Below are 19,337 nucleotides of genomic sequence, written 5' to 3' on the forward strand. Positions count from 1 at the left end.
GGTGCTCTTTGGCTTTGGATTTTTCTTTTAGCCAATATGATCACAACTTTTACAGCACCAAAAGGTTAATATTCCTTAATACTGTTAGGAAATGTCAACATTTTATTTGATAAAATGAGAATTCTTAGAGTGGGTGAATATTTGTAAACCATGGATGACAAATTATGTAATATGTTATAATTAAGGACAGCACCAGTTTATTTGGCATACAATTATTTGTATTTATAATTTGTGTATTTTAGGCAAAGTCATTTTTTTTTTACAGTTCAATTTTTTTTTTAAATTTTTTTAAATTGAGTTTTTTTTTTACATTCTGGAAGCAAACACCTTCCTTCACATCAATATCAACAGCAATAAAGTGATTTTATAAACTCCCATTTTTCACATTGTACCTGTAAGTTTGTGGGAAAAAATAAATCTCACCTTCTATAGAGAACAATATATCCACAGATCCAACTGATTCATGCTACACATGTTATAAAAAGAACAATTAAAAAAAGAAAATGTACAATTTCAGTGTCCAGTCAACTAACATAATACTAAAAAAAACAGATTCCACCTAGCAACGACGTTAGGGAGTTGTCTTTTTAAAATCCAGTCTACTGCAGAAAAATGTTGCAGAACAATGTTGTTCTCATCGACAAAAAAAATTGTGATAACTTTTCCATGAGACGGTTTCTTCAGTAGTTCACGGATACCAGTGGCGGGTATTGTTTTGTTATCCATTTTATTTATGTCGACCTAGGGGAGAGAAAATTACACATTACTCACTGTAAGATTGTTATGTCGCTAAACAAAGGTTTGTTATGTTCCAATTTGATACATTACAACTCCGTTTGTATAGAAATCCTTAAAGAAACTTGTTTAAGCAGTTCAAAAGTATGATACAACCGGCCAGGGTGGGACTATTTTGAGAAATGATAGATGATTAACCAATATCAAGATATGGAACGAAAATATAACTTAGAACAAGAGCAGTTTATTGTATTTACACTGATTTCTAAACACATGTATTGTAATGTAAAGGCTTACTCCAAAAACCATGACCAATTCAGTGATTTTAAGTGGTCACAGTGGTAGGAGTTAGTATGTGCAGTGTTTTCGCTTGAAACACTGCACATACTGAGTTATTGGCAATTATGTGCCGGGGCAACTTGCATCACTGTTCCGGGCTGCGTAATGTCAATTCTATGCATAAATTGCATCTGCTGTCAATGCATGCTGACAGCAGAATTAAAATCTTCCCCTTGCAGACGCACTGCCTCCCACCCACCCTTTCACACTGTGCTCCCTCCTGCCTCTCTCTGTGAATATTGTTGTTTGGTTAAAAAAAAAAAACTCTCTCCCTCTACCTCCCGCCCTCTCCTTGCCGGCACTGAGTGCATGCATGGGCTCCAAGCCGGGAATTGGTCCAATCACAGACTTCTCTATGAGATGCCTATGATTAGACCATGTGTTGCCCCAGTGATGTTGGAGGGGGGGCATGGAAGTGCAGTACCAGGAGCTTCACCCAGGACTAGGCAAGTAAAACCTTTGTATTGCTCAGTAGGGCATATTACACCAGAAGGATCCCCCCCCTCTCAATAGGGTTATAGTAACCCTTTCAAGACATATTTCTGTGAGTATTATTGTTGTGGAGCACTGTTATATACTCTGATGCACCACAAATATGGAGCTCCTAGAAAAGAGGGACATTAGGATAGAAAAGAGGAATTTAGACCACAAGTAGGGACTTGGGAAGTATGCTAATGTCACACACTCAATAAAAAGGCATTGGATGATATTTTGGCAAACAGAGGCTATTCTGGAGCAAAATGATAAATAAGTAGTTATTATCATTGAAACTAATAGAATGCCTCTGAACCTTTAGCTCTTTGCAACCAAAATGGGAGATATTTTCCTTTGATAACCCATCCATTTTTAGTGTGAGCCCCAGTTAGTAGTAGATCATATTCTTTCTAAATACACCTTTTCACACTCATTTTCTCATCTTAATAAACCAATCCATAGTTTCAAAATACACTAATTGGCATGATTAATGTCATAGTTAACCATAGTTAACCATAGCTAAGTTGTTCACAAAATAAATAAACTTGAGCTGGAATTGAAAATTGACTTTTTATAAATGTTTAAATTTTTCTCCAAGCTATATACCATTGCTAGTTGCTGCTATGTTTTAACATTAAACTATCAATTATACAATTATTTCTAAAACTATAACACAATTTATTTCCACATTAGATCAAAAGAGTTTCTCTATAGGAAATATGTGAACCTGCTGCCTCTTAACAGATTGCACACATAGGTGAAAGCCACTGTTTTACACTTATATTAAACTGTACTCATTTTTCCATTGACCGATATGAAAGTAGAGTAATGGAACTTACATTAACAAATCTTCCACTAATTTTTAAATATGACAATCAATGTATTTACTTAAGAAATAACACATGTATTTAAAATATATGAGGGATGTTTAGTTTTCTGGCCCTCCCTCTTTCCTATGAAAAAAAAATAATTAACTGACCGCTAATCCTGTGGTGAGCCCCACTCTACGTCTCGTACTAATGAGGAACATCCTCAATTTTAGATGCTAGCTAAAAGTCAGCTAACAGTTGTCCTTACGTGTTCTTTATGGTTTATTTGTATGTAATTTTTAGGTGAAGCATGTATATAGGTTAGCCCTTGCAAGGCCATCAGTATGACACATTTCTGCCTAAAGGACTGCACCAGAAAATGCCAAGACACGCAAAGAAAATTTCTCTGTTTAATACCTGAACATTAATGAGGAAGTGTTGCATAGGTAAGTAAATTTTTTATTTAGCCTACTGCTTTATACAACCCAGTAAACAAATAAATAGAGATGTCGCGAACATAAAATTTTCCGTTCGCAAATGGCGAAAGCGAATAGGAGTGGTGTGTTAAGTAGTACTATTCTTATCAGTTTAATCCTTGTTACATCCCCTATCAGGGGACGTGTATATGGCATCGATTTTAGGAACCGGGAGATGGAAAAAGATGCTTGGTTGGTCCTCCTACTTCAAATTTGGGGCACTGCACATGTAATCTAATGTGCCACCAGATAGGAGTGGTGTGTTAAGTAGTACTATTCTTATCAGTTTAATCCTTGTTACATCCCCTATCAGGGGGCGTGTATATGGCATCGATTTTAGGAACCGGGAGATGGAAAAAGATGCTTGGTTGGTCCTCCTACTTCAAATTTGGGGCACTGCACGTGTAATCTAATGTGCCACCAGATAGGAGTGGTGTGTTAAGTAGTACTATTCTTATCAGTTTAATCCCTGTTACGTCCCCTATCAGGGGACGTGTATATGGCATCGATTTTAGGAACCGGGAGATGGAAAAAGATGCTTGGTCGGTCCTCCTACTTCAAATTTGGGGCACTGCGCTTGCAATCTAATGTGCCACCAGATAGGAGTGGTGTGATAAGTAGTACTATTCTTATCAGTTTAATCCCTGTTACGTCCCCCTCATCAGGCCTTTTTTAGTCGAATGTATCGCCCACTGTCAGTCCCTTCGGGATCCATCCCTCATTCATCTAGACTTTTTTGACCTAGGCGACTTCTCTCCTGCTGCACTGAAGGTCCTTTCTGACAGGACACTTGAAGCGGGGCAGGCCAGAAGTTCTATCGCAAATTGGGATAGCTCAGGCCACAGGTCAAGCCTGCACACCCAGTAGTCAAGGGGTTCATCACTCCTCAGAGTGTCGATATCTGCAGTTAAGGTGAGGTAGTCTGCTACCTGTCGGTCGAGTCGTTCTCTGAGAGTGGACCCCGAAGGGCTGTGGCGATGCGTAGGACTTAAAAAGCTCTGCATGTCCTCCATCAACAACACGTCTGTAAAGTGTCCTGTCCTTGCCGGCGTGGTCGTGGGAGGAGGAGGATGACTTCCCCTGTTAGATTCCCGTTGTGCTGTGACATCACCCTTATACACTGTGTAAAGCATACGTTTTAATTTATTTTGGAACTGCTGCATCCTTTCCGACTTGCGGTAATTCGGTAACATTTCAGGCACTTTCTGCTTGTACCGCAGGTCTAGTAGCGTGGACACCCAGTACAGGTCGATCTCCTTCAGCCTTTTTATATGAGGGTCCCTCAACAGGCACGACAGCATGAAAGACCCCATTTGCACAAGGTTGGATGCGGAGCTACTCATGTCCCGTTCCTCGTCCTCAGTGATCTCACAGAAGGTATGTTCTTCCCCCCCAGCCACGTACAACATCACGAGTACCAGATAGGTGACAACGAGCACCCTGGGATGCCTGTTGTGGTTGGTCTTCCTCCTCCTCCTCAAAGCCACATTCCTCCTCTGACTCTTCTTCCTCACAAACCTCTTCCAGCGTTGCCGCAGGTCCAGCAAGCGATGCTGATAAGGCTGTTTCTGGTGGTGATGGTGACCACAACTCTTCCTCTTCACGCTCATCTACAGCCTGATCCAGCACTCTTCACAGGTCACGCTCCTGGAAGAAAACAAATGCTATGATGTTGCTGATGGTGCCTTCGGTGTGACTGACTAGGTTTGTCACCTCCTCAAATGGACGCATGAGCCTACAGGCATTGCGCATGAGCGTCCAGTAACGTGGCAAAAAAAATCCCAGCTCCACAGAGGCTGTCCTAGCACCCCGGTCATGCAAATAGTCGTTAACGGCTTTTTCTTGTCGGAGCAGGCGGTCGAACATTAGGAGTGTTGAATTCCAACGAGTCGGGCTGACGCAAATCAAGCGCCTCACTGGCATGTTGTTTCATCGCTGGATATCTGAAAAGTGCGCCATGGCTGTGTAGGAACGCCTGAAATGGCCACACACCTTCCTGGCCTGCTTCAGGATGTCCTGTAAGCCTGTGTACTTATGCACAAAGTGTTGTACGATCAGATTACACACATGTGCCATGCACGACACATGTGTCAACTTGCCCAAATTCAATGCCGCCAACAAATTTCTTCCGTTGTCACAAACCACTTTGCCGATCTCCAGTTGGTGCGGAGTCAGCCACTGATCCACCTGTGCGTTCAGGGCGGAAAGGAGTGCTGGTCCGGTGTGACTCTCTGCTTTCAGGCAAGTCAACCCCAAGATGGCGTGACATTGCCGTATCCGGGATGTTGAATAGTACCTGGGGAGCTGGGGGAGGGGCCGTTGATGTGGAGCAATCCGCAGCAGCAGAAGAGGACTCAGCCGAGGAGGTTATGGAAGAGGATGGAGTAGGAGGAGTAGAGGAGGTGGCAGCAGGCCTGCCTGCAAGTCGTGGCGGTGTCACCAACCCCTCTGCAGAGCCACGCTTTCCATGCTTGGCAGCCGTCAGCAGGTTTACCCAATGCGCAGTGTAGGTGATATACCTGCCTTGACCATGCTTTGCAGACCAGGTATCAGTGGTCAGATGGACCCTTGCCCCAACGCTGTGTGCCAGACATGCCATTACTTCCTTTTGCACAATCGAGTACAGGTTGGGGATGGCCTTTTGTGCAAAGAAATTTCGTACCTTCCACTGCGGTGTCCCAATAGCTACAAATTTTTGGAACGCCTCAGACTCCACCAGCTTGTATGGTAAAAGCTGGCGGGCTAAGAGTTCAGACAAGCCAGCTGTCAGATGCCGGGCAAGGGGGTGACATTGTGACATTGGCTTCTTACGCTCAAACATGTCCTTGACAGACACCTGACTGTGGGCAGATGAGCAGGAACTGCTCAAGGCGAGAGACGGAGTGGCAGATGGTTGAGAGGGGGCAAGGAGGACAGCAGTGGTTGACGTGGCTGAAGATGCTGGACCAGGAGGAGGATGGCGGCTTTGAGTTTGTGTGCTGCTTGTACTCATGTGTTGATCCCATAGGTGTTTGTGATGTGCGATCATGTGCCTTCGCAAAGCAGTTGTACCTAGGTGGGTGTTGGACTTCCCACGACTCAGTTTCTTTTGGCACAGGTTGCAAATGGCATCGCTGTTGTCAGAGGCAGACACACACAAAAATATGCCACACTGCTGAGCTCTGCAATGACGGCATTCTGGTGGTGGCAACAGCATGCGTTGATTGGCGTGCTGTCTGGCTGACCCCGGGTGCCGATGCATGCTGTCTGACTGTGCCACTAGTGCCTTGCAATGACCTCCCCCTGCTTCCAACTCGTCTACTCCTCCTCTCTGTCTCCCCATCTGAACTTTCCCCCTGTGCTTCTTCTCTTCTAGTGGGCACCCACGTGACATCCACGGACGCATCGTCATCATCAACCTCTTCACTTGTATCTGACAACTCAGCAAAAGAAGCAGCAGCAGGTACACTATCATCATCATCACACCGTACGTCCATGTGTGTAATGCTGCCTGACTGAGACATATCCCTGTTATCTACATCCTCTGGCAATAATGGTTGCGCATCACTCATTTCTTCCAACTGATGTGTAAATAACTCCTCTGACAGATCAAGTGAAGCGGCTGTGGTGCTAGTGTTGGTGGTGGCGGCAGGCGGGCGTGTGGTAACTTGAGAGGTGCCCGAAGCTAAGCTGGAGGAGGATGGTGCGTCAAGGTTCCGAGCGGAAGCTGTAGAAGATTGGGTGTCCTGTGTTAGCCAGTCAACTATGTCCTCAGAACTTTTCGAGTTCAGGGTACGTGGCCTCTGAACACTGGGCATTATTCTAGGGCCAAAGGGAATCACAGCACCACGACCACGACGGCCCCTGCGGGGTGGCCTGCCTCTGCCTGTCATTTTTTTTTCGATTTGTGGTACTATGCGTGCAAGCTACTGTGACAACAGTTATGAGTGGCACTGTGCACTGGCTGAAGTTGGCAGAGTAGACGCTGTAGGCCTGACACACACGCTTGCAGACAACTAACTGCTATTCAATCTATTACAGTCAAAATTTTTTTTTTTTTTTTTTAAATGTACACTACTGTTACACCAGATATGAGTTGCACTGGTGTGACAGTGTGCCCTGGCAGGCCCTGAAATGCACACTTGTGAAGGAAACTAACCGCTATCATTTCACAGTCAAATTTCTAGTTTTTTTTAAAATGTACACTACTGTTACACCAGATATGAGATGCACTGGTGTGACACTGTGCCCTGGCAGGCCCTGAAACGCACACGTGTGAAGAAAACTGACTGCTATTATTTCACAGTCACATTTCTAGTTTTTTTTTTTTTAAATGTACACTACTGTTACACCAGATATGAGTTGCACTGGTGTGACACTGTGCCCTGGCAGGCCCTGAAACGCACACGTGTGAAGAAAACTGACTGCTATTATTTCACAGTCACATTTCTAGTTTTTTTTTTTTAATGTACACTACTGTTACACCAGATATGAGTTGCACTGGTGTGACACTGTGCCGTGGCAGGCCCTGAAACGCACACGTGTGAAGGAAACTGACTGCTATTATATTACAGTCAAAAAAGTTTATTTTTTTTTTTTAAATGCAAGCTATTGTGACACCAGATATGAGTGGTGGCACTGGGCAAGTGGGCACAGTATACGCTGTGAGCCTGACACACACGCTGGCAGGCAGGCAACTGCAATTAGATTACACAGAAAAAAAAAAAGCAGACTGATGTTCTAGCCCTAAAAAGGGCTTTTTGGGGTGCTGTCCTTACAGCAGAGATCAGATGAGTCCTTCAGGACTGTAGTGGACACTGAATACACTAGCCTAGCTATCGATTTCCCTATTAAATCAGCAGCAGCTACACTGTCCCTCCTCTCACTAAGAATGCAGCTTCCGGGGGGCGGGGCCCAGCTGTCATGGAGGAGAGACGCACTTCGTGTGAGCTCCCTCAATATCTCACTTTAAGCAGATATCAACAAGCGAATTTAACCCCAGAAGGGGATGACCCAGCAATGTTGCTCCTCCCTGCCCGACCCGACATGCTTAATAGCGGTCAGCAACTCGACAGAGTCTTACTTACCTCCGCGTGGCACGTGTGGCCTGGTGCTCACTGGGCGGGAGAGGCAGCTGATCTCCCGATCCTGGGATGCCCAGGAGCAGCTACTTCCCGGCAGGAGCTCCGTTACTTCTTTTGTTTTTAATCTAACTAATCCTTGTTTTACTTTTCTTTTCTCATTTATGTATCTAAAAAAAGTTTTGTCCCCCTTTTTTACTGACTGCTATTTTCTCTTCTGTGTGTGATTTGGAAGCTCTTATAACTTGCTTAGCCTCTTTCTGCCTTATCTTATAGATCATTCTGTCTTCCTCACTCTGTTTTTTTTTATAATTACTAAAGTACCAAAGTGGTTTCTTGAATTTTTGCTTTTAATGACAAGCCTAATGCAATTTTCTGTTGCCTTCAGTAGTGCAACTTTTAAATAATCCCATTTCTCTTGGACTCCATTTAAATTGCTCCAGTCGTATAATGACTCCTTTACACATATTCTAATTTTAGAAAAGTCTGTTTTTCTAAAGTCTAAAACTTTTGTTTTTGTGTGGTGTGACTCAGTCACTGTTCTTATATTAAACCACACTAACTGATGATCACTGGATCCTAAACTTTCACCTACAGTAATATCAGATACCAAATCTCCATTTGTTAACACTAAATCTAGTATGGCCTCTTTACGAGTTGGCTCCTCAACGACTTGTTTTAGAGACAATCCCAGTAGGGAGTTTAGAATATGTGTGCTCCTGGCACAAGCTGCGATTTTTGTTTTCCAATTCACATCAGGAAAATGAAAGTCACCCATGATGAGAACTTCCCCCTTCATTGTCATTTTAGCTATTTCCTCAACTAGTAGATTATCTAACTCTTCAATTTGTCTTGGGGGCCTATAAATCACACCTACACGAGTTACTGTGTGATTACCAAATTCTAACGTAACCCAAACGGACTCTATATTCACCTCACTAACTTTTATTACCCTGAGCGGTGGGTGGGGGCCCTAAATAAAAATGTGGGGGGGAACCTAATGTCCTACCCCCTGCCCCCACCCCTGAGCGGTGGGTGGGGGCCCTAAATTAGAATAAGGGGGGTCCTAATGGACCTAATGCTGAGCGGCGGGTGGGGGCCCTAAATAAAAAATAAACCCCCCCTCCCCAGGTGACTAGAGGTCCCCAAACCCCTAGTCACCCCCTTCCTATAGGCGTTTGCACGGGGTGTGCTGGGTGTTCCTGGGCACACCCTAATCCCCGCGGCACGCCTATGGATTGAGACCGGCAGGGGAGATCTCGGGATCTCCCCTGTCGGCTCATGCAGAGCCGGCACTATCCGAGCGCCGGCTCTGCTCTAAGCCTCCATGGGCCGGTGGGGAGATCAAAGATCTCCCTAAACGGCCCACAACAGCATGGAGGGAGGCAGGAAAGGACCCGTGGAGATCTAGCTCGGAGCTCCGCCGGGTTCCTCTAGCGAGATCTGAGCGTTGCCGTGGCAACGCTCAGATCTCGCGAGAGTGAACTGTAGCCCCGCAGGCTAGAGTTCACTCTCCACTGGACCACCAGGGATGGCAGCAGCACGGTCCCCCCTGCCTACATAAGGTAAGAAGGGAGGGGGGATATTTACTAAACGGCCCCCACACAATATAAACAATCACCCAAACATACAGCACACACACACAGCACCCACATACAGCACACACACAGCACCCACACACATACAGCACACAAACAGCACCCTCACACACACAGCACCTACACACATACAGCACCCTTGCACACACAGCACCCACACACATACAGCACTCAAACAGCACCCTCATACACACAGCACCTACCCACATACAGCACCCTCACACACACAGTACCCACACACACATAGCATCTACACAAATACAGCACCCACACACATACAGCACACAAACAGCACCCACCCACATACAGCCACCTCACACGTACAGCACCCACACACACACACCACCCACACACATACAGCACACAAACAGCACCCTCACACACACAGCACCTACACATATACAGCACACAAACAGCACCCACACATATACAGCACCCACACACATACAGCACCTACACACATACAGCACCCACACACATACAGTACACTAACAGCACCCTCACAAACACGCACACAAACAGCACACTAACAGCACCTTCACAAACACACACATGCAAACACCCTCACCCACATAGCACGCTACCAGCACCCTCACACACATATCACACTAATAGCACCCTCACACACAACACCCTTACACCCAGCACCTACACACATACGGCACCCTCACACACACAGCACCCACACATATACAGCACACAAACAGCACCCACACACATACAGCACCCTCACAAACACACACACACAAACACCCTCACCCACATAGCACACTACCAGCACCCTCACACACACATCACACTAACAGCACCCTCACACACAGCACCCTTACACACACACACACACACACACAGCACCCTTACACACACAGCACCCTCACAGCACCCTCACATAGCACACACACATAGCAGGGTATGTGTGTGTGTGTGTATATGTATAAATATACATACATACATATACACGCGGCGTGTGTTCGTGCTTTAGGGTGCACATCTTTTGCAGCCCTCTAGCCCTTTCCAGGACTTTTTTAGAGCCATTTTAGTGCCCAAAAGATCGGGGCCCCATTGACTTCAATGGGGTTCGGGTTCGGGGTCAAGTTCGGGTCAAGTTTGAGTCCCGAACTCGAACGTTTTGCCAAAGTTTGGCCGAACCTGGCGAACCCAAACATCCAGATGTCCGCTCAACTCTAGTTATGAATGTTTTTTGAATATTCATATACAAATGATTTAGGTACTACAATTTTCAAACTTACTTCTGTTCTCTATGTCTTCTTATTGACAGAAGCAAGTCAAACACCTGTGATTTATTATTTTCTAATTGAATATCTCATTCCCTATCAAAATGTATCATTTCATGATATTCCTGTGTATTTCAAACATAATTAGCAATGTCTCCATCATTTGTGCCTTATGACCTGCTAGATCAAGCTCCTCAAAAATTTAAGGGTACAGAAATTGTCATTTATTTAGATTTTTCCAATTACTGGGTTCTAATGGAGACCCATCACAATGTGCCTTTTGTTTTGGACTGCAGAACACTGTAAATAGGATGCAAGAGACTTATATACTATCTGATATACAGGATCATATGAGGACCCTCACTCATTTTCCTTGGCACTCAGATAGTGTGAAGTCTACTCTTGCATCCATGGATTGCATAATATACTTATTCATAGCCGTGGTTAGGGACTGGGCCACTGATATAAATAGATTTCCCTGCTGTGTGGTTATCTCTGATATTAGGGACACCTCCTGACAGTTAAATTATCTAATGGCAGGCTAAATGCTTTTAAAACATCATCACCCATCAAATCATATTCCCACAGCTAGCAGCCCACTGGTGGAGTAATCCGTTTTTATTATAAAATTATAGCTTCTCATGTCACTGTGCAGCAACTAAGCCATTATTCATATTAGCCACTTCAATAACATTTTTGTCATAACAACTTCATTGTGAAACATAATTCTTGTAAACCAGACCCACTAACCATTTTATTTATTACGATCCGAGGGAGGCACAGAATAGTTTCTTATAGGTTTATGCAGTGAGACATGTTAAATATAAAAAAAAAGTCAACAGATTCAGAAATATTACTCCTGGTTGATAAAGTTACATAGTAAAACAATTATCGCGTATTACTCAGCATGCTTTCATATTGTTGTTGGATATGTAATTATAGTCGTTTGCTCCATATACATATTTTCTCTTCTGTGTGTGATTATAGTATATCAATATAGCTTCTATTCAGCACATTACAGTTTGCCAAATATAATTATTATGTTGTATATTATGCATCTGTGTGTGATTTAGTTGGGCTGTTGAAATAAGACACCTTAGCAACACTCCTAGCAAAGTCATGCTCTCAATTTCCCAAATATTTCTTTGTTTTTGTATTAATGGTCAAGGCTCTACTAAATGTAAGACACTCATTTATACAATCCTTTATTCCATTGTTATTTTAATTGCAGGAACTAGTGGAATATTCATTAGTTTACTTAATAGATAGGAGCCATCAGTTATCTACTGGTTATTGTCAGTGGTTGGAGTTCCAAATAAAAGTTTACTAAATCAAAAACATATACATGTTATCCCTGATCACTCTGTCTGCTTTATCATACCTCCCAACATTTCAAATGGATAAAGATTTTAGGGGCGTGAGAGGGGGTATGGCCAGGGGCAGGGTATCTTACTAATAATTATTTATGCATCTAAAATGTATTTACTAGGACTGGGTTCTAAACACATTTATTGTAGTTTACAGACACATTACTATGACCATTATTGCTGTGGATTCTGTTATATACTCAGATTTAGAAACACTAGAGAGCTCTTAGAAAAGAGGGACATTGCGATATCGACCCCTTATTTTCCATCATGTGTGTTCAACTCTTAAAGAAGCACTATCATGACAGGAATACAAGCAGCTATTCCTATGCCTATAGCTGCCCCCCCCCCCCCCCTATCTGCTAAGTGAAAGGGGATTTTACTCACCTTTTTCCAGTGCGACATGAGTCTACTCATGGCTGGCTACTCCCACTCCGCCTTCTTGACAATCTCAGCCAATCCAATGCTTTCTGATAGGAAAGCATTGGGAGGCTATTGCGCATGCATGGCAAAACCCAGTGCTGTGCCAATCAGCATTTCCTCATAGAGATGTGTTGAATCAATGTATCTCTATGAGAAATGTTCAGCCTCTCCATGCATAGCGTGGAGATGATGAACATCGTTGCTGCACATTGTGCAGCACTGGCTCAGGAACAGCCAGGATTTTTGCTGACCTAGGCAAAAAATATTGTTGTCGCCCCATTGGTTCCACCCACTCATGCAGACTACAGACCACACACATACACACACGCTCACACTGACCCCCTTCCACACACACACACACACTGACCCATGCAGACACACACTGACTCATAAAGACAAACACACTGACCCATACACACACACAGACCCATACATACACACTGACTCATAAACACACACGCTGACCCATACACACAAACAGACTCATACATGCACACTGACTCATAAACACACAAACAGACCCATACAAACACACACACTGACCCATAAAGACACATGCTGACCAATACATACACAGACTGATACATACACAGACCGATACACACACACACACACACATACACAGACTCATACATGCACACACAGACCCATACATCCACCCACAAACCCATAGACACACACACACTGACTCATACAAACACATACACACACACACAGACTCATACATATACACACACAGACCCATACATTTACACACAAACACATACACACACACAGACCCATACATACATACACACACACACACACACACACACACACACACACAGACCCATACCTACACACACAGACCCATGTGCAGACTGACAAACACAAACATACTGACTGATACACAAACATACTGACTGATACAGTTTCTCTGAAACACACACTGCAAGTTCTCTCCTACCTGCATTACAGTTTGCTCTTTGTTCTTATCTTCTTTACTGTGCCTGGTGGCTGACACTTTTTTTCCCAGCCCCATTTCCTGTTATTCTCCCACCCACTTCTCCCCACGTACAGGACAAGGGGCGGGAGTGAGTGAATTATACACACTTGCGCTGCTGCAGTGGTTGGCTGGGAGAGTGGTCTTGACTTTGCAGTCTGTGGTGAATACTGGACTGACGTTCTACCAGGTGCTAGTCTACAAGTAAGTGCTCCCTAGCGCCCGGTAATGGCCTAATCTATCTAATTAATTCAACTTCCTCCTAAATAAGGACACAAGAGAGGTATGTTTATGTTTAAGAGGTAACTATACTTGGATATTTCCCTCTCACACAAACTATGCTTAAACTGTTGTTTTTTTTAACACATTGACATCTAATTGTCCTCAAACACCCTGATGCTAAGTGTATTCTAGTTACCCAGAATCTGTAATTTTTTAAGATGAACAAATTTAAAGAAAATATCCGCCTACTGAATTTCTCGACTGTAAAATTTAGCTCTGTACAATATCAGTTTGCATTTTAAGTTTCTGTAACAAACACCTTATCCATTAGTGAAGATAAAAGCACAATAAATGCACTAGTACTTACAGCTATCCTCTTCATCTGTAAAAACACTGATAACATAACAAGCATACACAAATCCGATGAGCTGTGTAGAGATAATAAGAAGAAAAATATAATACATTAAATTAATGTCAAATTTGCAAAATAGATACAATTTAACAGCATTGTTTTCTTTAGAAGGCATTAAAATAAAGAGAGACGTTTCAGGTTGGTAAAGTTGATAATATTCAACATTAGTAGGGTCTGAAGATCCTTTATCTTCCTTATAAAGTTTACTCTACAAAAAGGCGCAGGGATTCCCAATTAATTTTTCCAGTGGAACCCTTTGACATAGTGTATCAACATCGTTGTTTCCCCCCCCACCCCCTTGTAAAAAAAATTTCAATACATTTGCGCCTTTTTTTGTATGTGCCGGTGTGTGTCTGTGTGTCAAGGTATGTGTATCTGTGTGTGTGTGTGTGCCAGTGTGTGTATCTGTGTGTCAATGTGTATTTGTGTGTGTGTGTGTGTGTGTGTATCTGACACGCAGATACACACACACGATGGCACATAGTGGCACACAGATACACACACTGACACACAGAAACACACCTTGACACACCGTGTGTATCTGTCTGTGTGTCAAGGTATATGTATCTGTGTGTCAAGGTGTGTGTATCTGTGTGACAAAGTGTGTGTATCTGTGTTTGTATGTGCCAGTGTGTGTGTCAGTGTGTATGAATCTGACACACAGGTGCACACACACTGGCACATAGTAGGACACATATACACACACCTTGACACACAGTGTGTATCTGTGTGTCAAGGTGTGTGTATCTATGTGTCAAATTGTGTGTATCTGTGTTTGTGTATGTATCTGTGTGTGTGTGTGTATGTATCGGACACACAGATATACACACACACACACACACTGGCACATAGTGACACACAGATACACACACTGACATACAGACACACACACATTGACACAGAGATACACACACTCAGATGCACACAGTGACATATACACACAGTGTCATATACACACTTGCACCCACAGATACACACACGGGCATATGCACACACTCATATACACACATTGACACATACACACAGTGTCATATACACACACTTGGGCCAGATTGGCAAAACAGATTCGGCCTGGGCATTTTTTTATCACAGCGGCCCACTAAGAAGGGGGCGGGGCAGAGATGGTGTGTTTTGTCATCACCAATGACAAACACACACCCTTTCAAAGTGAGCATGTTGGTTCAATGCTCTTCCAGGGCAGACCATGCGCAGAGCTTTGCTGAAGAGCTCTAGTATGAGACAAAATGTATTTGTTCAAAATGTATTTGTTCTGCACAGTGCAAGCAAATTTAATAACATGCATGCACTCTGTTTCTTTGCAACTTGTCTCTGGTGTCTCTATAAATGGGATACCAGGAGACAAAAGGGCCAGGAAAGAGTATTGTGCATGTGTTTGGAGCCTGCTTGTTAGATTGCGTGATTGTAGAGTGAGCTGATTGTGGTGTGGTATTGTGTAATAAGGTCGGTTTTAGTTGTGTTGTGTTTGTGTTGTAATGTAATGCAAATGTGGCTAGGGGCTGTAGAGAATATGTGTATAGGGGATGTAGTAAGTGTGTGCATATGGGCTATAGTGTGTGTCTGTATAGGTGATGTAGTGTTTGTAGGGGTTGTAGAGAATGTGTGTTTAGGGGTGTAGCATGTGTTTGCTTACAAGGAATCTAGTGTGTGCATAGGGGATCCAGAGTGTGTATGTTAGGGATGTTGTGAGTGTGTAGGTGGTGCAGTGTGTGTGTATATATACATATAGGAGTCTAGTGTATGTTTGAAGGACCCAGAATGTGTATAAGAGATCTAGTGAGTGTGTGTATATAGCGGATTCAGAGTGTATATAGGGATCTAGTGTGTGTATGTGTGTAGATGATCCAGAGTTGGGTATGTGCCAGTGTGTGTATATGTGTGTCATGTGTCAGTGTGTATCTGTGTGTGTGTGTATGTATCTGACACACAGATATATACACACACACACACACACTGGCACAAAGTGGCACACAGATACACACATGTGGGTCTGGAATGGAATGTGTTTAGGGGTGCAGTGTGTGTGAGGGGTGCTGTAGCATATATATATATATATATATATATATATATATATATATATTATAAATATGTTTGGAAGTATTGTGTGTGTGTGTGTTGGGGGGTTCTGTGTGAATGTGTGAGGGATGCAGTGGGTGTGTGTGAAGGGTGCAGTGGTGTGTGTGTGTGGTGTGTATGTGAGGGGTGCAGTATGTGTGTGTGAGGGGTAAAGTGTGTGTGTGTGTGTGATGGGTGCTGTGAGTGTGAGGGGTGAAGTTTGTGAGGGTGATGTCTGTGAGGGTGATGTGGGTGAGGGTGATGTGGGTGAGGGTGATGTGGGTGAGGGTGATGTGGGTGATATGTTGTAAGGGATTGTGTATTGGGGTAAAACATAAAAAACTCAGATACACACAGTGACACATACATAAACCTTGACACACAGATACACACACTCAGACACACATACTCTTTGACAGACACACATACAAACACATATACACTCTCACGGACAAGCACACATACAATCTCACTGACAAATACATAAATACTCACTGGCAAGCACACATATACTCTCACTGACAAACACACATACACACACACTTACTGACAAACACACATACACTCTCACTGACAAACACACATACACACACACTTACTGACAAACACACATACACTCTCACTGACAAACACAAACACACATACACACACACTTACTGACAAACACACATACACTCTCAGTGACAAACACACATACACACACACTCACTGACAAACACACATACAAACTCCTTAACAGACACACACACAATTTTTTATTTTTTTATTTCACTCCACCCTACCTCCCTTCCTTTGGGAGTGCTGGCATGGAGTCTCTATTTCCCTTGGGTCCAGTGGGGTTGTGGGGCTGAGCGACTCGCATGCAGTCCCTGGGGTCCAGTAGGGCTGCTAGGCTGAGCGGCTGACGTGCAGTCCCTGGGGTCCAGTGGGGCTGCTGGGCTGAGCGGCTGGCATGCGGGTGGCGAGGGAGTAGTGATCTTCCTGCTCAGCACCCGCACGCCTCTTAGTCATGCTGGAGCCAGAGTGATGTCATATTCTGGCTCTGGCATCACTGCTGTGCGCACTGCGATAATGGTCGCCACGATAACCGGGTGCCTCAATTATCGCGACTGACATTTTGTTTCCCGAAATTTTGCTGGAACCCCATTTGTGTTCTCTCTGTGCTAGAGCAAGTTTTGTCAATGTTATTTTGTTTCCAGATGTCTAAATAGCACATCATTCAGATTCAATTTATAAAATAACATATTTTGGATGTCCATGTTGAACGGCCATATGTATGTTTTTAAGTACAACTTATATTTATTATAATTGAAGACACGTTTTGAAGAAAAATATTTAAATACACGGCATACTCTTTAATATGATTTAAATTCAACATTCATAAACTGGTAGACCAGCATGAAATTATCAGATCTCAGGTGAATCCCCTCAAGTAATTTGTATGGTTGGTTGATGACAGACATAGACAATCTGAACACAGAGGACATTGACAATTAGTTTGATTCTATTAGCTAGAAAATTATTTATTACACTACCAGTCAGATAAAATGAGAAATTGACCACAAATGGTAACTTATTATGTTTACATAAGCACTATCAATGTACAGTCCACCAGTTTTTGATTGTGGCTATAGAAGTTTACATGGAGACATCAGTTATATGTAGGTAGCCATCACCACTCTATTACAGTTTCATGTAGGTACTATGACTATCACAATGCTTCAGGTCTGTCAGCCAGCAACATACCCTCATGGGGATAGAATCTGTATTGGAACTGACCTTACTGCCAACATTTTTTTAATGAATTTCACATACGATCTGTAGGTGGACAGAGTTAGCTTTGCATCTTGATAGCATCAAGTGACAAAATTAGTAATCTCGAGTCTGAACTACAACTGTATAACTAATACAGTCCACTGTATTTTGTATACAAAATAAAGCTGATCAATGAATGTTATCTTATACAGCATTTTATAAAGCACTCATTGGGAAATAATCCTGCCTACTATTTATATGGTTAATTAATAATATCGAGTACCATATATCCCTCAGTTGCAATTCTACTTTTACCCTACTTAATGGTACTCATTCTATCAGCTTTGGAGAAGGTTAAATTAACTTTGTTGGCAATTGAATGAATCTGAGACATCATACTTGGCACTCTATCCTGGGATAAAACAAAGGTTTTAAGCCAACACATTGTTGAATTATTAGTTAGAAGCTATGCCACACACGGTAGCATATGGATCTGTAAAGTTATATATATAACCGTGAAGTCAGGTTCAGTAATTCACATTAACTTCTTTTAAATATCACAAGCAAAGGGAATATATAAAGTGCAATTCTGGAAGGTTAATACCAATTGAGATATATTACTTCTGCATTCCCCAAACTGGTAGGACATTAATCTCTTTTCCTATCCAAAAAAAAAATCACAGACCAGTTTCAGGGAGATGAGTTATAATTCTACTTTCAATTTATGAAATGGACTGTATCTTTTCAAATAATTTTTATTAAAGTTATCATGTGCTACAGCAAATAATAAAGAATAGTCAAACACACTATTCGCGGTAGAAAAGGAAGGGGGAATTGGAAATAGGAAAGGGGAACCATCCATATTAGTAAACACATAAAATGTTGTACAAAACGTTAGTTATATATCGTTTGAACTTAACAAACTATGTATTCCATACGCAGTAAATTCTTTTAATGTCTTCCTCCCATTTGTTATTATTATTATTATTATTGCCATTTATATAGTGCCAACAGGTTCCGTAGTGCTTTACAATGTTATTTATTTACCTACAAGTAAAAAAGTATTGAACATGGTTTTAGATAATAAGGCAAACGAAATGTAATTCTGAAAAATACACATCTATTTGCAAACCTTCAACATATTTGGGACAAATAATATTGGTAGGACATTAATCTCTTTTCCTTTCCAAAAAAATCACAGACCAGTTTCATGGAGATGAGTTATAATTCTACTTTAATAAAAATTATTTGAAAAGATACAGTCCATTTCATAAATTGAAAGTAGAATTATAACTCATCTCCCTGAAACTGGTCTGTGATTTTTTTTGGAAAGGAAAAGAGATTAATGTCCTACCAATATTATTTGCCCCAAGGTTT

General features: G+C 42.6%; 1 protein-coding gene across 1 annotated transcript in view; it reads right to left on the bottom strand.

Moving 5' to 3' along the window:
* Positions 1–276: 276 nt before the first annotated feature.
* NKAIN3 (sodium/potassium transporting ATPase interacting 3) overlaps positions 277–19,337 on the bottom strand; it is a 469,541-nt gene continuing 450,480 nt past the window's right edge. Inside the window, exons 5-6 of the mRNA XM_063451367.1 lie at positions 14,088–14,148; positions 277–741 (exon numbers count right to left, since the gene is read on the bottom strand). Of these exons, the coding sequence (XP_063307437.1) occupies positions 728–741; positions 14,088–14,148 (75 nt within the window). The 3' untranslated portion in view covers positions 277–727. The remainder of the gene's footprint in view (positions 742–14,087; positions 14,149–19,337) is intronic.

This window comes from Pelobates fuscus, chromosome 4, assembly GCF_036172605.1.
Source record: "Pelobates fuscus isolate aPelFus1 chromosome 4, aPelFus1.pri, whole genome shotgun sequence".
Lineage (NCBI taxonomy): Eukaryota > Metazoa > Chordata > Amphibia > Anura > Pelobatidae > Pelobates > Pelobates fuscus.